General features: G+C 27.0%; 1 protein-coding gene across 1 annotated transcript in view; it reads left to right on the plus strand.

Moving 5' to 3' along the window:
* Nucleotides 1-7,038: 7,038 nt before the first annotated feature.
* LOC114122493 (uncharacterized) overlaps nucleotides 7,039-19,591 on the plus strand; it is a gene marked incomplete at its 5' end in the record, with an annotated part of 141,877 nt that continues 129,324 nt past the window's right edge. The window contains one exon of the mRNA XM_050198158.1: nucleotides 7,039-7,504. Within this exon, the coding sequence (XP_050054115.1) occupies nucleotides 7,039-7,504 (466 nt within the window). The remainder of the gene's footprint in view (nucleotides 7,505-19,591) is intronic.

Here is a 19,591-nt window from a genome sequence, read left to right on the forward strand (position 1 = left end):
CCATCGCCACCGGGACGACGGATACACGTCAATTTATTGATCGATTACAATTTACCTCATGGCAATTGATCGGAAAGTTACATATTTGGTTAAAAAAAATATTTTTTCATCTTAGATTAAAAATGTTATTAGGTATATAAAAATTAAATAAATTAAACTTACAATTTAAAATTATGATATGCAATTTTTTTTATATAAATAGATAATATTTGTATATTTAATTGAATATAAAAATAGTAATAATAAATCATCGAGGTATAGGTAATAATAAAAACACTAAAAATTAAACTTGCAATTGAAAATTGTATGTAATTTATATGTTTGAGTATAGAAAAAAGTACTTTTTACGTTTTATCGTGAATAGTAATATAATTTAATTAATAACAGGAATAGAGTTAAAAATAAACTCGTTATTTATTGAGAATTCGATAATTAATACGTAATCTATGTCTAAAAGACCAAGTAATTTTGTTATACTTTATCCGCTTCTACAGCTGTATAATACAAATACAGTGCTAGTTATTAATTTTATTTTTAAAATTAAATAATGGTTCGTCAAGAAGATAGCACTGAACATATTTGTGTATGTGGAGATTATGAAGCAATGTCTTTATATATGTAATGTACACGGCAAAAATGGATCGAAATTTTGAAGTCTCTGTCCCCTAAAAAACACACATCACATCACGGTGTAATAATGTTTAAAATGTTCATACAAGTTTTCTTTTTTTTTTTTAATTTAATTTTTGCTTAAACGTCGTAAGCCGAGTTACAATGTGCGTACGTACGAGTATAATAATAGGTATAGTACGCGTTTAATTAAAAACGATTTATCAACACCTGCGCGCCGTTGTAGTTTTATAGGACACGGTATTCTATAATGTAATGATAATAATAACATTATTATTTATTATTATTACTATTATTGTAATCATTATTATTGTAGCGTGTTAAAATACCGTTTAAAAGATATAATATAATGTGAACAGAATATTATTTATAACGCCGCCGAATGTCGTGTGATTTGCAAATTTTGTATAATATTATAAATAAGAATTATTATTGTCTACCATCATTATAATAATTTTGTAAGCACATACGTACAATGGCGTACATGTATTATAATGATACGTTGTTCACACCGTACTTATACTGTAATATAATAATATAATATATTATGGCGTCTATATGGACGTCAAAAATGTAGAAGTATAATATTGGGTACGTCCAGTAAAGGCTGTTTTATTTTTGATTCTGAGCGGAGCGAATTTTTGAGTAAAGATATTTTTTCTAGTAGAAAATAAGCTCAGACCGTCAACTTCGAGGCAGGTTACCGGTTAAAATTGCATCTAATTTGTGTTTTGGTCAATCAAACGTGGATGCGTCTATCTTAGAGTTTTTTATAGTAATCGGTATAACCAAATATAAATACCAAATATTTGTTAAAATTAAATATTATTATTAAAATTGGTAACCAAAGTTACCAAATCGTTACACCGTTCGCTCGAATTCGTTTTCTATAATATTATTGATTTCAAATAACTGAATACATCGATTACTGTGACTTACTCTATCAAAACCCACAACCAAACTAGATGTACATCATTATAATTTTCACGGTGACAATGACATTTCCGTATAACTCTATAAGCGTATTCAAACAAAACCGCGACCACAAGAGTTCACCGATAATAACAACGTTTTTGGCAACTTTTCGAATACCATCGTGACTCCTACATGTTGGTATCAATAGAGTACAATCCCAAAGTCTCTACCTTATTCGTGATAGAATGGCAACGTTTCTACGAAAACATGTATCACTAATATCGCAGAACTATTAGATTCTGAACGAAGTGATGAATGTATTGATTTTACAATGATGTGTGTTTTTTTTTTTTTTTTTTTGTGTCTGTGTAAAGCATAACTAGTCGAAATAATGCTCCAATTTCAAACTATGGGGGTGGTTTCCGATGTAAAAGTGAATATCCTTGGTGCATTATACAGGTGAAAAGTTAACATTTTCCAACAGTTTTCAAAAAAATCGAGAAAAACAAAAAAAAAATGACGGAAAAACGGCAATTTTTACGCAAAACCAGTTTTCGACCAAATCGATTTTTTTTTATGGTTGTAATTCAAAAACTAATCACTGAAAATACTTGAAATTTTCACCAAATGCTAATGTCAGTGGTATCCGTATATAGTTAAATTTTCAAAAAATTTTGACTTTTTTTGAGTTATTTATAGACCACTGAAATTTTCGATTTTTTTGAAATTTTTTTTTAAAGTGTCGATAAAAAATTTTTGGATGACCAAAAAGTTTTGAAAATTTAATACAAGGTTCCTTATGAGTTGTTTTTAATGTAGCTAAAAAAAATTAAAAATCGTTAGTCACAATTTTTTTTATAAGCGTTTTTAATTCAAATTTTTACGAAATCTGTCGAAAACGCGAAAATTTGCAAGTAATTTTGAAGTTGAAAAATCATAAAATTTTTTTCTTTTATAACTAAGTTTTGAAAATTTGGTACAACGTTCTCCATACATTTTTCTTCAAATATCTGTAAAAAAAACTCTACCGGATTCAGACAAAAATTTTTATGAGTGTTTGAAATTTAAATTTTTACAAAAACCGCGTTAAATAACAGTTTAGCCTCAAACGATTTTTGATATTTGTTATTATTCAAAAAGTATAAGTCGTAGATACTTGAAAATTTTACCAGTTATTAAGATTCGCGTTTTCTTTACGTGATTTAAATTTCAAAATATTTTGACTTTTTTTGAGCTATTTATAGACAACTGAAATTTTCAATTTTTCTGAAAAAATATTTTTGAAGTGTCGATAAAAATTTTTTGGCCCTATCAAAATACTTGAAAATTTAATACAAAGTTCCTCATAAGTTATTCTTATAGTGATTAAAAAATTATAAGAATACATAGGCACAATTTTTTTTTATTAGCATTTGAAGTTCAAATATTTACAAAAATTCGTCAAAACTATGAATACTTGCAAATTATTTTGTAGGTATATTTCATAAAAATGTTTGTATAAGTAGCTAAGAGTTGAAAATTTAATACAAGGTTTTTCATAAGTTTAGCTTACAATTATTATAAAAGATCTTAAATTTTGTTGTATTCAGGCCATTAAAACATAAACCACCTTTTTCACCAACCACTAGAAATTATATCCTAGGCTGACAAATCATCTTCGTTCAGAATCGTTTTTCGTATACAATGATAACTATCATTGGATTCAAATTTAACACTCCTATAATATATATAATAATGATCCATACGGCACCTAATGTACAGCAGAGCGGTACTCACTTGCCCGCTTTTTTTACTATAATTGTACGTATTTTTGTCAAATTGTTTGAAGATAAAGAGTTCCATACTATATTTTACTATCTTTTTACAAACTATTAATTAATTAATCTGGATGAGTTTAATAAATGGTAAATTTCATGAATTATAAAAACCACATCTATTTAAGACCACAAAGATAGATATAAGTATAATAACGAGTATACTGGATTCGCAATGTTCTCAATGGTACGAAAAACGAACCGTCTCAAAAGTGGGTACATACTATAATTTATAATACGGGAACCCATATAAAATTGAAGAGTTGAGTCCGCGCTTTTACATTTTTAATGTTAATGCATTCATTTAATACAAAAGATTTATATTTTATTTAGTGTACACTAATTGGTGTATTTAGTTATGCTGAAAAGTTTGTGTAAACATCAAATGGTGGGTGGTGGATGGGGTATAGGGTTAGGTTCAGTAGAGACTTGAGTTCAATCATTGCAACAGAAGGATATTTTTTTGTATTTTTAGACTCTCATTTACAGTAGTTTAATTTCTGGTTGACTAGGTCCTTCAGTTGAACCTTATATGACGGTTTTTTATAGTTGATGGTCAGTGATTTACATCAAACCACCCTTCGGAATTCTTACAAATACTTTATGTTATAGTCTAAAACATTTATATTATTATGCTCTAGTCATACATATCAAATTGTATTGATCTAATGGCTTCCTGTTTCAATTATATGCACATTAACTTAAAAACAGTGATGGTAAAATTCCCGATAGTTTTCGAGATATGTATAGGTACATAAATTCGTCATACCAATATACAATTTCAGGTATCAACTCGTTTAATTTTTTTTGAAATCTAAAATGTATTTTAAATTATCTCAAACATGATATTTCTTTAAAATATGACAAGATATTGCATGGAAATTTAAAAAATCATTGATTAGGAAAAATGGGTTACTGACGAAAGCAAATACGAGAAGACATTCTGTACTATACTTATATTTATTATTTATAGTGAATCGATTCACAGGATTTCGAGCAAACGCAAATCATTTCGGCTCACTACGTCCCAGCTGGATTGGAAAGTTACTCTCAATAAATAATTGCAATCCATGTAGATCAGGGAAAACAAATATTTATTCATTTTTTTTCGGAAAATCACACGTGTGGGTGAGACCTAACGACCTATAGATATTATAATATACATTCTTTTTTTGTCATAATTTTGGATAACATTTTCTAAATGGCCATTATTCACCGTACACAGCTTTTATTTTTTATATGTACTTTTATTTGAAAAAAAATACATACATACTTAATGGTTGATTTGGTCAAACACGATTGAGAACGTTCTGATTAGTAATAATGTTTGTATGATATGTACCAATTTAATATAGTATCGTTGGGGAATGAAAATCGTTTTTCGGACGTAAAGTTATTATCATAAATTGCTTTCAGATTAAGTACCATAATACGTTTTTGATATTATTATTATTATATTCATCCGAGCAATCCACTATAAATTCAAGGTTTAGTGTTTGTTAAATCGTACTTAGGCGTGATCAATTTCTAATCAAGAAATAATTTTCAAATAAATTTACATATAATTTATTATGCATTGTAAGTTACTTGGACGAGTTGAATAGCTTATCATCAGGACCATTCAGTTTCGTGTTGTAACATACGGACAAAATAACAATAAGTGTAGCACTTTTTTCTTTGAAAATCCTGCTAAAATATGCATTTAGTCATTCCAATGTACGAGAAAAAAATATGATTTTGAAAAACATTTTTTTTTTTAGTCACCAATCGAAACTTTTACTTTTATCATATCACAATAAAATTATAAAATACTTACATTAATTATATGTATTATTATGATGTGACAGGCATGTGTGCTGAATGTCATCGACTAAACGGTGCCACTGGTGTACACAATAACAGTATAATATTATTAGCACGCATGTGCTGTTAAAACAATAATTAATATTAAAGAATAAAAAAAAAGCTCGTTTATTGGAACAAACCCAAATCCTTGTAATATTTTTTACTCTGTATATCTCCACGTGCTCGATTATGCCATAGCACACATTGGTCCGTCTACCGATTAACAATTAATAATCGGTAAGTATCATAACAAAATAGTTGACGATAAACTGATGACGAACCAGTGTATAGGTATAGAAGATACTTATGTGATTTTTTGTTTTATTAAAATATTTTCCTAATCGCATTATAATAGAACAATAAGTTGGTTTGAAGTTTTGTGTCACAATTATTAATATAGTACATAACATGTGATCGCACGTTTTTTGAAATACATTTTAAAACGTGATTTAAAAAAAAAATTGCTATAAATTATATGGGAAGGCCAATGGTTGTATTTTTGTGTACATCACAATTACGCACACGGGCACACTAATATTAAAATGTACAAGTTGTCTTCAGTCTGGTATATTGTGACCCATGTAACCGCGTATAATAGACATGTGTTGAAGTTTATATACTTACCTATGAGCTAAGTTTTTCGTAGGTAACCATATTATTTATCAACAAAATATAATACATTATATTATTAAAATTTTATGAAAAAAATATTACAATGTTTTGGAGCATTAAATTTATTTAAAAACTAAAAATAAAGCTAAAATTGTTTTAATATCTAGTTGTATACTTCTTTAAGAATATAGAATGATGAAACATTTTAAAAAGTGTATTTTTTTTATATAAAACAAAGGCTCATAAAACATTATGTAGAAGTTCAATAATATATGAATCAATAAATATACCTACTTTAATAGTTATAGCGCTACCTACATATTTTTCGATATTATTTCAAATTTAGAACCCTACCGTAAACATTGTTTAATGTTTTTATATAGCTCAAAAATAGTTAAAATGTTTTGAATATTATACCACGCGTGTAGGAAATGGTAATATTTTATAAATATTTGAACGCATTACCGTTTTTCGTATCCGAATTACACCACAAAAACAAAATTTAATTTTTTCCGTAGGTATTTTGTAAGATAGATACTAGAAATTTTCTAGTTGAACTTTTAGAACTTAAAATTATAAATTTATCAATCCATTTTAATTATAAACAAAATTGTATACGTTTTAACTTACCTACATATAGGTCGTATTTGGAATAATATTATTATAGCGTATTCAATATAATGGTACGGATATTAATATTATGTCGAAAAACAAAACATAAATCATACATTTGGGAATTATAATGACAACGTATAGTAATACTAATATTACACATCGAACTTGATTTTTTTCAAATGTCCGGAACGTTCCGGTCTTAAGTATTTTGTTTAGAGTATAGACTGCAGGTACTTATTAATGATTTCCAACAAACTTTGAACCGTTCGAATATATCTTGAAGTCAAAGTTATATTTCGAGAGTTGGATAAGTCGTTCAACAACCTCATCCTTAATTATAATAATACCGTTGTGTATTATCAGTATTACCTATATTGTATATATTGTATATTATATTTGAACGGTAATATTATTATTTTTATTACAGTTTCTGTTGTTTTTTTTTTTTTTTGTGTTACAGGGCGAGAGTGCGCATGCGCCGCGTCGAACACGCGCCGACCGGCCGTCGTCCCGTCGACGCGGCGTAGATCGGATCGCGGAAGACGATCGGCCGGACGCCATGCAACGGTGGACGTGACACCGCCGGCCACGAGCCGGTGGCCGGTGACCGCACCTGTGGACGCGGCGCCCGCACACGGTGTACGCCAGCAATAGCGGCCGCGGTGTTGTGGCCGGCGGCGTCGCGGTGGTGATCGGCAACGACACCGCGGCCGGGCCCACGTCACCGCTGCTGCAGACGGCCGCGCCGCCGACGCCGCCGCTCCTCGTCGGCCAAACCAACGTCACCGGCGGCGGCGGCGGCGGAGTGGGAGTCGGCGGCGGCGGCGGTGTCGTCGTGGTCGGCGGGGGCGGAGGGGGCGAGGGCTCGTTGGACGGCGGCTACTGGTGGTGGGCCCTGTTGGCCGTGTTCCTGGTGCTGGCCACGGCCGCCGGCAACATACTCGTGTGCCTGGCCATCACGTGGGAGCGCCGTCTGCAGAACGTCACCAATTACTTTCTCATGTCGCTGGCCGTCACCGATCTCATGGTCGCCGTGCTCGTCATGCCCGTCGGCATACTCACTCTAGTCAAAGGTACGTTTTGGAAATCTTTTACGTTTTGGTTTTAAGTCGTTTTAAAAAACAATGTTTTTGTACAAAAATTATAGGTATCTATATTTATACATTTTTTCATCGTTATCATTCCTTCCGAGCGTCTACTACGTAACTGTTTTAAAGAGGATGACATAGATTTTTCACTTCCGTGGTTCTAAGTTGAATATTATTTTATATTATTGGGATTATTTCGATCTATGAAGAAAATCAATTTTCGATATTCAGTTTATTAGCTATTTAAAGTTTTGACCAGTCGAATAGATGTACACACATTTGGTGGAGGGAAGTTCGTGTAGTATCATAACTGTGGCAAAAATCACGATAGTATTGAGTGAACCCACGACAGAGTTATTCTGGAGAGGACTTGTTCTAATATTCCGATGGATTATTTTGCATCCATCGCTGAACAGTTATTTTATAGCTGTTCATTATTGATTTATGTATGCACAATGTACATCGGTCAAACTTTTCTACATCAGTAAAAATATACTGTATTATTTTTTAAATTAAAATAAAATGTTTGGTTCAATGTTTATCTTTTATTTTAACACCATATAACCAAAAAAAAAAAAAAACGTAAAAATACCTTTTTCAAAGACTTAGAATGTGTTAAAAAAAAAGAAAAAAAAAACAGTTTCATAATTACGTTATTTGTAACGATTTAATTATATCAGACTTAATGTAAAAAAACGCAATCTTTTCTTCACTCGTTACAACAAAAAAAACTACATTAGTGGAACCGTACTTCGATTGTTTGAAACTTTTAAATAATAGGAATAGCTTTAAATTCCTATATTGTTTGTAAACCCTTCAAAAGAAAATATGGCAAAGTAGATTATAAAATCGTAAATATTGTGGCATAATCATTTCTGTAAAAAGCATTTTACCGTCGTCTATAAAATGCACAAATGTCAATAAGTCATAAAAATTTTAAGTTTTCTGAACAAAATATCATTACATGAACCAGCTGTATGTAATTTTGTTTTCTGCAAACATATTTACGTCTTCGTGGTTGTCCGTAAATTTTGGATCGAAGGACATGCAGTTTATTACGTGCTTTCCTATGTGAGAGCAACCATTAACGAGCTCAAAAAGTTAATGTTATAACTTTTTAATGTAACAAGTTTGTTTATTTTTCCACTTCTCTCGTGTAACTTCATAATGTTATTTATTTATTTTTTCTGTAAGTTTTCTATTTAAAATGACGCTAATTTTCACTTGATTAATATCTAACTGAATAAATATAATATTTCCATAATGAAAATAAATTAATGATAACCACCAAATACCCCTTTTGTTCTATGTTAAAATTTATTATAACGTTTTAAGGTGGAAACTTATACTAAGTTTTAAATTTTATCTAAACTCAGTTAATAATAAAAAATAGGATTAAACTGAAACTTTAGATTTACTTTGTTATTTTAATTTTAAAATATTGAATTTCTTCAGACTTGAAAAATGTTTTTTTTACAATTGAAAAATTACCAAGAAAAAAAACTAGTTAAAATTATTAATTATAAATTGTTATTATTATTGTATTTATCATTGATGTAATCGACTATTTTGAGGTTTAATATCATTAGCTTATAAATGTATAAAATCTATTCTTTACTTGACAATAATGGATCCATTACGATGAATTTAGGTTAAAATAATCGGAATAATAGGTTTTTGTTTGTTGTATAGGTAAACTCACCTCTCTTATTTTTAATTTATATTATTTTCATTGTATAGTGTATACTGTATACCTTTTAGACTGAAATTAAACTGTCCGTATAATAAACTGCATTAAGTACTATTTAATTTCGGTTTTGTTTATGTTTCCGGATTGGTGTTACGGGTGGAGACACTGTTAGAACAAAGTATAAATACAAAATTAAAGAAGCCGAGTCGAGATATAATGATTTAATATTCATTATCCGAATTCAAACTGCTTATGTAATAATATAATAATAATAATTATAAATATTATTATACACAAGATATTATTTTTAACGTTTTATAGTTTTATTTTAATAATTATTATATTTATATCAAAAAATTAACGATAACATTTTAAATTTCATTTCAAAAGAAAATGCCTTTATAATTTATACAGAAACAACTTTTTTACAATATTCACAGGCTCTAAAAATGTAAGTACCTGCTTGAGAATATGGTCTTATTTATACTTATCAGAAACAATATAATATGATTATTATTGGTCTCACAAGGAACTCATTAACAGTTTATAATAATGTGTAATAATAATAATATTTAATCAAATTAAATATTCTTTATTCATACGACTGAATAAAAGTAAAAAGTAGTGTTTTTGTATTATTTTATATTAAATGATGCAATATAACATGCATCCATCCATAACAAAGATAACTCGAAAAATATGAATATATTAATTTTACTAAATTAGAAAAAAATCGATGAACTGAATATTCCTTGTTATTAAAGAGTTTCAAATAGATTTTATATTTAATCAAAACGTAATGTTAAAAAAAAATAATAAAAACAAAATATTATTAATTTATTGTTATAACATACTTTTTATTTTTCAATTTATTGTTTGGCTTTTGTAATAAATGTTTAAGCAACTATGTGCATATTATTATAATGAAATAATTTATAACTATAGTTTGACATCATTTGCAAAAATTAGCTTGACAAATATTGAAATATAGTTTGGTGATGACGACCAACACGCGCTATAGCGAGAAGCGTCCCAATGATGATAATTGATAATTTTAATATATATCTAGATCGTAAATAAACACGTTCAAATAGTTAATAATGTATATGTATGTATGTAATTTGTCGGTATTTAATATCAATATTAACATTTCAATGTACATCGAATATTGTATCGCGACTGAATAAATTAACGCGTCCACGAGGACACGGATGATGTTGTCCAACATTATTATGGTATTATTCTAATGACCCAGAGATAGGTAGAATGTTATATTATTATTATATTCTATAATTTATAGCGGATAACTTTTTTTTTTTTCAAAACTATAACTTAAATTTGAATACATACGCATTGAATATAAAATTAAATTATTTTATAAGTGAACACATTTTTTTTCCGAAAACTATTATTGTTTAAAACAATAAAACTGTCTTTAAGATTTTGAAATCTTTAAAAATCGCGATATGTTAAAAAATTAATTTTTTTATTTTATTTTATAGTTTTTATTCCTTCAAAGTTTTCACTTATTTGAATGAAAGTGTAAGTTTATAATTAAATATTCTGTAAATAGCAATGTCAGTTTATTTAATTTTGAACAAGTATGTTAACTTACATTACATTACTAGATAACTGAAATTTCATTTAGATAAGATATATAAATAATAGTAGATAGATTTTTTTAGATATAAATAAAGATAAATAAATCATAATTTTTTATAGATCAGATAACGATAATCTCATTTTTATCTAGATACCTATATGATTTATAAAATAAGCTTTTATTGGATTTAAATATTACATAAAATAAATGATAAAAATACATTTAAAAAAAAAAACCAGAAAAAATATTATTTTTGAGTTTTTGTAATACTAATGGTTTAAGGTAGTTTGAAGAAAATTATACATTGGTGACTTTTACTTATATTAAGTATTTATATTTTCAAATTTAAAATGAATTACTTAAAGATCTCAAGACTTTACTTGTATACAAATCGTTCAAAATTAAAAAGCTATCACCGTTAGTATTTTAACAAATTTTGTATTTGATGATTTAATTTATATTGAAATATTTTTAAGAATTAATTATATTGTAGAATTTAAAAAAAAAAAATAACAAACTACGATTTTACTATTTTTCAATTTTTTTTTTCTAAAACATGCAAAATGCATGATGTAAGTCGGGACCGATGTTGGTCAATATATCGACTGTCTTATAAAAATAATAAATAAAATAACATAATATTATTTAAAAAATAATGTTAAAACAGTCTTTATTATTATTAACAGCCATATTGAGTGTAGGCTAAGCATAATAATATTGAATAGGTATTGTATATTTGATACTTCCTTATCTTTTTTTTCCAGGGTTTATTATAACACGCCACTTTCACATATCTCCGAATTCCGATTTTACCTATGTATTATGTAAATTGCATAGTATATAATTTTCTCAGAATAATTTCAAGTTATTATTTACAATGTGATAATGATATGAGGTAATCTCAAAGTGAATACAAAAATCCGGAAACACCTTGTAGCATCAATAATATTATATTATATACACTTCAGTACATTATAGTTCTTTACAAACTTTTTTTCATTCTATACACTTCGTGATCCTTGAATCGATGTGGTGTGCGTGTGTCCCATAAGGGATTTATTTTAGCCAAACGTGTACCGCATTTCATACATTCCGACAGTTTGTTATAAATTCTCAAAAAAAAAAAAAAAAACATAAATTTTGCGGGGGTGGTAAGGTCGCGAAATACTCACGTGGTGTTTACTATATACACATTTGTTTGTGTCACTCGTGTAATATATATCATAATAATGATATAGTAAAACAGATTTTGCTAAGCGATCGTGCGTAAATATAACTGCATACCGATGTGGAAATTCTCTCTGATGTCGAAGTGATATCCAATTAAATAAAATATTTTAATCAAATATAATTTTAACAGAAGAGACTTGATGTTTTTTTCTCTATTTTATGTGAATGGTCTTAGTAGAATTGTCTGTCATTCATAATCACTGACTTAGGTCTGGTACGCGGTTGAATGCATAGGTGAGGAAATTGCATCAATCCTAGTCCAAATACATGCCACCGCCAATTATGAACGAAACCACCCTCACAATTCCACAAAACCATCCTTATCATCCATCCGATATACTTTAGGCAGTCACCACACAACGTAGTCCTAATCAATCATCATTTATATAAAAATATTTCAATAAGACATGACGGGGATACCTAATACACTCAAAAAAATATCCCAAACCATTTATATCTGGAATCAATATCCCATAATCAAAACTTCTCCGAAAAAAAAATTCTTTAATGAATAAAAATCACATTAATAATGTAAAAATATTATTTAGTTTACTCTTAAACTAGTTATTTTCTTATATATATATATATAATTATTTAAATCAATTGCTGAGCAATAATATACTATATAAATAGTTTCCAAATAAAAAATTTAAATAAGTTTTGAGTTTAAATTTGTCTAAAAATTATTTATAATTCTAAAATCCATAGTACAAAGTTATGTAAACAAAGTGAAAGTAGTTAATTCACGATAAATTATGCTACCATTATTAAAATAACAATTAACACTCATAGCTTATAATTACAAATTGTATGATAGAAACTTCAATTTCGAATTAATAAATAATAATTGAGTGGGATATTTTCTATGAAATATTATTTTTGGAGATATAGGGAGAATTTTTAAAAAGATATTTTGACGTGTCATCGCATCGGAAGTATGTACATAGTTTTATGTATCTAATATTATATTGCTATTATACCATATAATCTAATATACTAAATACGTATTGTGAAGCTATGAAACTCGATCACGAAAAAGACCATAAAAAATTAATCAACGCCCCACAACTTTCTTGTTTTAGCATTTTCGATGACTACAATTTTATCTCATACGATGTCCACTTATTCAACGCTACAACCACATTCTTAAAACTAAAATCAAATAACTTAGTTGTGTAAATTTATTCAAGTTGATATTTTTTTTATTGTTTTTCACTTGTCAAATTTTGCGTGAAAAGACTAATAGGGACGGTTGCATTATAATATCACATTCAATATTCACAAAACGCGGATCACCCAACAGGCGGCAGTTACTTTGTACTGTGTAGATTTCAAATGACAAAGTGGTATAACTTTGGGTTTTATTGAGAATTTTCTCTATCTATTGAAAAATCTATATCATAATTTATTACCTATATTAAATACTCTCATAATATTTAAACAGCCCAATTATACGAACGTATTTCTAATTTTTAGTTGTTGACAATAATACGTCATATTTTGTAAGACGCTGTAACACAGATAATGTTTCGCTTAGTACCTTTATCATTCCCTCTGCATATTTAAATAACATTTTTTCTTTTCATCTAGAAGCTGTTAAATATTATACTTAATTATTTTTTTATTTTTGTAAAAATAAACGAGTATACATCCAATCAAAAAGTGATATAATAAGATTATTTACAATAATAAATTATGATTTATAATACAAAACAAATTTTACATTATATAGGTCATAAGTACTGTATTGTATAATTGTACCGCGATGATAACTTCTAAAGTATCTTAATTTATAAATATGCTACGTTTAATAGATGTAAAAAGGTGTCTACCGAACGACGTAATAGTTAAAAAAAATGTTACAAATAATTACAATTCGTCAGTAAATTAATATTAAAAATATAGATTTGTGTTTTATTAATATTATAAACGACTTTATTTCATAAAAATCAATACCCACTTGCGTTGTTTGTTACAAAGTATAATTATTTTAACAAGACTTAAAGAGTCATAATTTTGATTTATTCACTTTGAAATATTTAACTTGTGGGTATTTAAATATGCGCTATATCTATTTTATTAACATAGTGTGGATTTAATAATAATTGATAACAACACGCGATCATTGGATTATTAAAATAATAAACCAAATTGTACAATAATTTACAATAACTACTACCTAACATAAATGACTTCTGTTAATTAAACAATTATTTTGAATAATATTGAAATATTTGCCTATGAAAAAAGAAATATTTAGATACGTGCAACATAGTTACTGTATTTATTACAAGTCAACATTAATTTCTATTATTGAAATATTTATTTTAGAAATATAATTATTTTATTTTATTGTTATTGGTATGATCATATATTGTGCGCGTATTAATAACGTCTAGTTATAAAAATTAAGGACATATTTTTGCACATAAAAAATTGTAAATACAAATACAAATTTTTCATAAAATTTAAAAATATTAATTAGTTCACACAAATTATTTTTTCATTTAATAGTATATTAGTATAATAGAAATATGAATATTAAAATGTTGAATAATGTAATCAAAGCAGGTGTTCTAAAATTAAAATTAAATTACAATATATAAATAATATATTTATAAAGAAGCACTAGAATGACAGATACATTTATAAAAAATAATTCAATTTATTATTTTTTTTTTTTGCATTTTTTGCAACTTTATGTGATTGAGTGGTTCTATAAAATTGTATAATAAATTTTCACCAATAATGTAGAGTACCTAAATTACCAATTTTAAATAATTATATTCGCAATGAAATTATTATCATTGGTCCTTATATAATAAATTCATTTAAAACGTATATACTTATTATACTATGTAGTTTTCCAGTAATATTAAAATTGACACATATTTTACGTCACCACAGTATTTTATAGTTATACTCCCGTATCCTGTTATATTATATTATTTAAATCACATTATTTGATATATTTTTTTTATATATTATTAAGGTCCAATATAAGTAGGTACCTACCCGGAAATCTAGTTGGAATTTTACGTTTTCATTATATATTTATTTTTGTTCTTTTTATCAATGTTCCTGGTAATAAATGAATATCTTGGTATTTAAGAAAAAATACACGTTTCTAATTAGTTATTTCTATATCATTAATTATAAACATGTTATTAAAAAACAATATAAATGTATAGTGTTTTACAAAATATGTTCAAATTTAATACTAGTTTTTACGTTAATCTACTATAGTATTATACAAATAATAATAATATGTAAGTAGATAAAATACACAATAATGAACTGATAATTAAAAAAAAACACTTTTAAAACTATTTAAAAAATATAAAGTATATTGTATATTGTACAAATATTTAGAGAAAATTTAACTTTAAATTACTATAACAGCTATTGAAAAAAAATATAAAATATGTTTCATGAATAAATTTCCTGTAATAGGTACGCATAGAAAAATTTTCGCATTTTAATAGAATAATAATTATTTTTATTTAACTTTTAAACATTTTACCAAAAAACCACTTCCCAATTATGATAACCTGTTCTAGATGCACAACAAAATTGAAGTCATGAAAAATCAACCATATGTAAACTCGCTTATAATAATGATGATTATAATATGAGTTATACATTTATACACTCGGCTTGACCCTTCATACAATTTATTTTTCACATTCCTACATTTTAAACTCTCAGAGGAAAATATTGGAACTCGATGATCTGAATAATTCACGACCGATTCAACATACTATATAACCCATATATTGTTTGTTGTAATCAAAAGTTTATAACGAGGTCTGGTGGAACCCAAATGCGAATTAGAAGTTATGATTTTCTAAGCAAATATAATTATTTTTGGAGCCTGAGCGTAAAACATAGGCATTTCGTAAGTATTACTTAAATGGAAATTGCTGTTAGATAGTTATTCTACTGTTGTTAAACAAAAGAAATTTTGATAAAAAAAATAAAATTATTATTAAAGTAAGTATAAATAAATGTATTCAATCGCTGTCGTTGCACTTTACAACTCGAATTATACAATTATTACAAATGTAGTAAAGCACACTATTCCAATAAAAAAATATTACCATAATACGTGATATTTCTTAGAACACTTTTTGTTTGTTTATACACATCATTTTAAAATGGAAATATAATATTTGCCACTTAAATTCATTTTTCAACTTAACACTTTTTGATACCAAAAGCAATTTATACCATGTAATAATCTTAACCAGACACTAGCGTATATTGGGTACCTACCTTTAAGTGTAATATACCAGAAGAATGAGACTCACTTTCACTGAGGCGTCCTGGTATGTGCCATTTAATCAGTAATTTAATAAGAAAATACTCAACTTCGTATAAATCCGATGTTTCAGATAAAATTTAAAAAATACACTTATTTTTTTTAAAAATCATGAAAAATTACCAACTACTCCGCGAATGGATCAAATAAAAATAAATCTCTCAATAGCAAACATTTTAAACGGAAAAATCGTTGTTTTTCTTTGAACTTATTTGAATTGAATTTGTTATGAAATTAAAATTCAGATGTGAAAATTTCAACATTAATATATGTAGTTTTCTCATGATATATTATGTCATAACCAATATTATAATACAAAACAAATAAGTGTAACATATACATATGGGTCTTTGTTTTATTTGTATTAAATTTCTAGACACGTGTTATAATTTTAAAGTATTGAATGCAAAAAAAAAAAAATATATATTCTAAATATTGCGATATGAGTAACGATGACTTTTACATCAACCTTTCATAATATTATTACAACTTGTGTTTTTTAACTTATCCATTTATTTAGCTTATGTAATTGATTTTATATTAAATTTACAAATAAAAAACATACAATAAAATAAAAAAATATACAATATACAATACTATTTAAATTCAAGATCTCTTTATAAATGCTATAATTATTATACGGCTCTTAAACCCATTTGTTGTATATATTTATTAACTCTTCGCTAGTCAATATCAAGCACAACACGTATATAATTTATATATTGGAATATTATGAGTATTAATAGACTGTAAACATCGATGCAACATTCATCAGCGTATTCACAAAATGAGAATTTGAATATTTTACTTGTAACTTTTTAGTAAAAGTTTGGTTATACATTTTTTTCCACGTTTCAACGCCTCCTGACGATACAATAATGTCATTAAACAACGGGTTATTTGACGCATAAAAATACTGACAGAACATTTTTGCAAATTACTCTTTATTTGAATATATTTAAATTCGTTTCGTTAAAATATCGACTACGATAGGTAGTTGGCTGGTATGCCACAAAATTACTCCGAAAAAAATAAGTTCGTATAATAATGCTGTAAACCGTTAAAAATGTATCTAACGTATACATGTATGATTATCATCATCACTTGAATAATGAAAAAGGTTATTGAGCCAACAAAAAGATATATAAGTACCTATAAGTTGGTATTATAGGTATATAATAATGTGTATATATTTTTTTTTATTGGCACTATGTTTAAGTTTGCATTTTGACACAATCGTGCGACACTAAAAAAATAACAAAAATAATTTCATTGTCTTAAAATTTCGCTTCTGAGATATATCGGGTCAAATTTACATAAAAAACAAGCATATAACCATATAATAATAATAATAATAATAATAATAATCTTTATTTTTACTTGGAATGTATTTATATCAAACCTCAAGAGTGAAGATACGATCTTAAAAAATAAAAATAATTAAGCAATTATCAGTAATGTTTCTTAATAAAGAAAAAAAAAATAATAAAACGATTATAAACGATTGTTTATAATTTTAAAATAAACACTATAACTAACTTCGAAATTCTAAGTATAAGGTAAGTATACAATAATACTGGCTAGAATAGTATTGAATGTACGTTAATTTGTCACACTACTGCAAGGGGATTATGAAAATTTAAATAAACGAATTATTTTGTATACAAATCGTTGTAAGTACTTTTCCCATTATAATACGAAGAAATTAAATTTAAAATGCAGACAAATATTATTTAATATATTTTTATTATTATTATTATATCATACGGTTATTATGTATATTTTTATAACATTATTTTTAATATTGACACAATTTACGTTTTGATAATGTCACGATAATAATATACTTTGACAGCATTGCGCTGACTACAATAGGTATTATATTATTATCACACGAGTTTCTAAAAAATCACCCTTCGCCTTAAGTAGTAAGCTTTTATTATTCATCATCGTTTTATCACATCGTATTATGAAACTGATAAAGATTTTTTCTTCTATTGACCGTATCATAATAGTATAACAAAATATGCCAATATGATCAAATTGGAGTTAGCAATGGTTAATTTCAAAATAGTAGTAAATAGTTTGTATATTTGACATCATATTGAAATTAAGACTAATTTTAAATGTTTTTGTAAGACATATAATAATTGTTTAATATTTTTTTTATAATATTTGTAAAATATGTCTTACTATAATACACTATCACTAACATTATTGTAGTAGCTACAAATGCGCACAGATAAATTTCCATAAAAACTACGAAGTGGCACATTATTCTGTGCATGTCTACAAATTGCAATCGTAATCTGACGAGTAGCTACAATAGTAAAATATGAGTATTACTTTTGGGATTATATAATAAACATTGGTTATGTTTCTTAAAAAAAAAAAAATAACACTAGGATTGAACGAACACTATTGCAAAACGACGACGATCGTGGGTTGATTAGGCTTCTGGGATAACAACCGACGTTGATTATATTATATTATACCGACATTGTGGCTGTGTGTGTATAGATATGTGTGAATTACGTAGATCGGACAGTGACGTTGGTAGATTGGTCGGAAAGTGAGTAGCGGTAATCAGTTCTATTTGGGTTTTGTAAATTAAATCATAAAAGCGTAAGGTGTGCGCAAAGGGATGAAGTGGATTATCCACCATAAATTATTTTAACCTCCCCGCCAACCTAATAGGGTCTCCCCGAACAATTAACGTTGTCACCTTTGTCTCACCACTGTGCCACTTAGCGAAAACAGTGATTTTTTATTTTTTGCTCTGTTTGCTCCGGATTTTTTATGTTTTATTAACCTTGAATTTAATTTTCCTACCTCTTTTCCATGTATAAAAAAGGGGTTTCTGTTCAGCGTTGTCGGTCACCCGTTGTTTCGAAAATATAATTAATATCTAGCGACAAGTTTTGTTTGTTTTCCCGAACCCACCCACCATTTTATAATAATAATGTGCCTAAGATACATATACGTAAAATACGTATATTTCATGTGCAGAACTTACTCTTCGTTACAATGGGAACATTGGGAACACAGGCAAATTATGAGTAATAGTGATAACTTTGAATATTATAATATAATATAATATAATATGTCGTTTTATCGTGTCCAATAAACGGATCGGAATTAGTGGAGAAAGGATTGTCGGGTATCAGCTTCTTCAAAGCATCGTATATAATAATAATATATAATATACAATTAATTTATAAGTCTATA

This window comes from Aphis gossypii, chromosome 1 (genome assembly GCF_020184175.1).
Source record: "Aphis gossypii isolate Hap1 chromosome 1, ASM2018417v2, whole genome shotgun sequence".
NCBI lineage: Eukaryota > Metazoa > Arthropoda > Insecta > Hemiptera > Aphididae > Aphis > Aphis gossypii.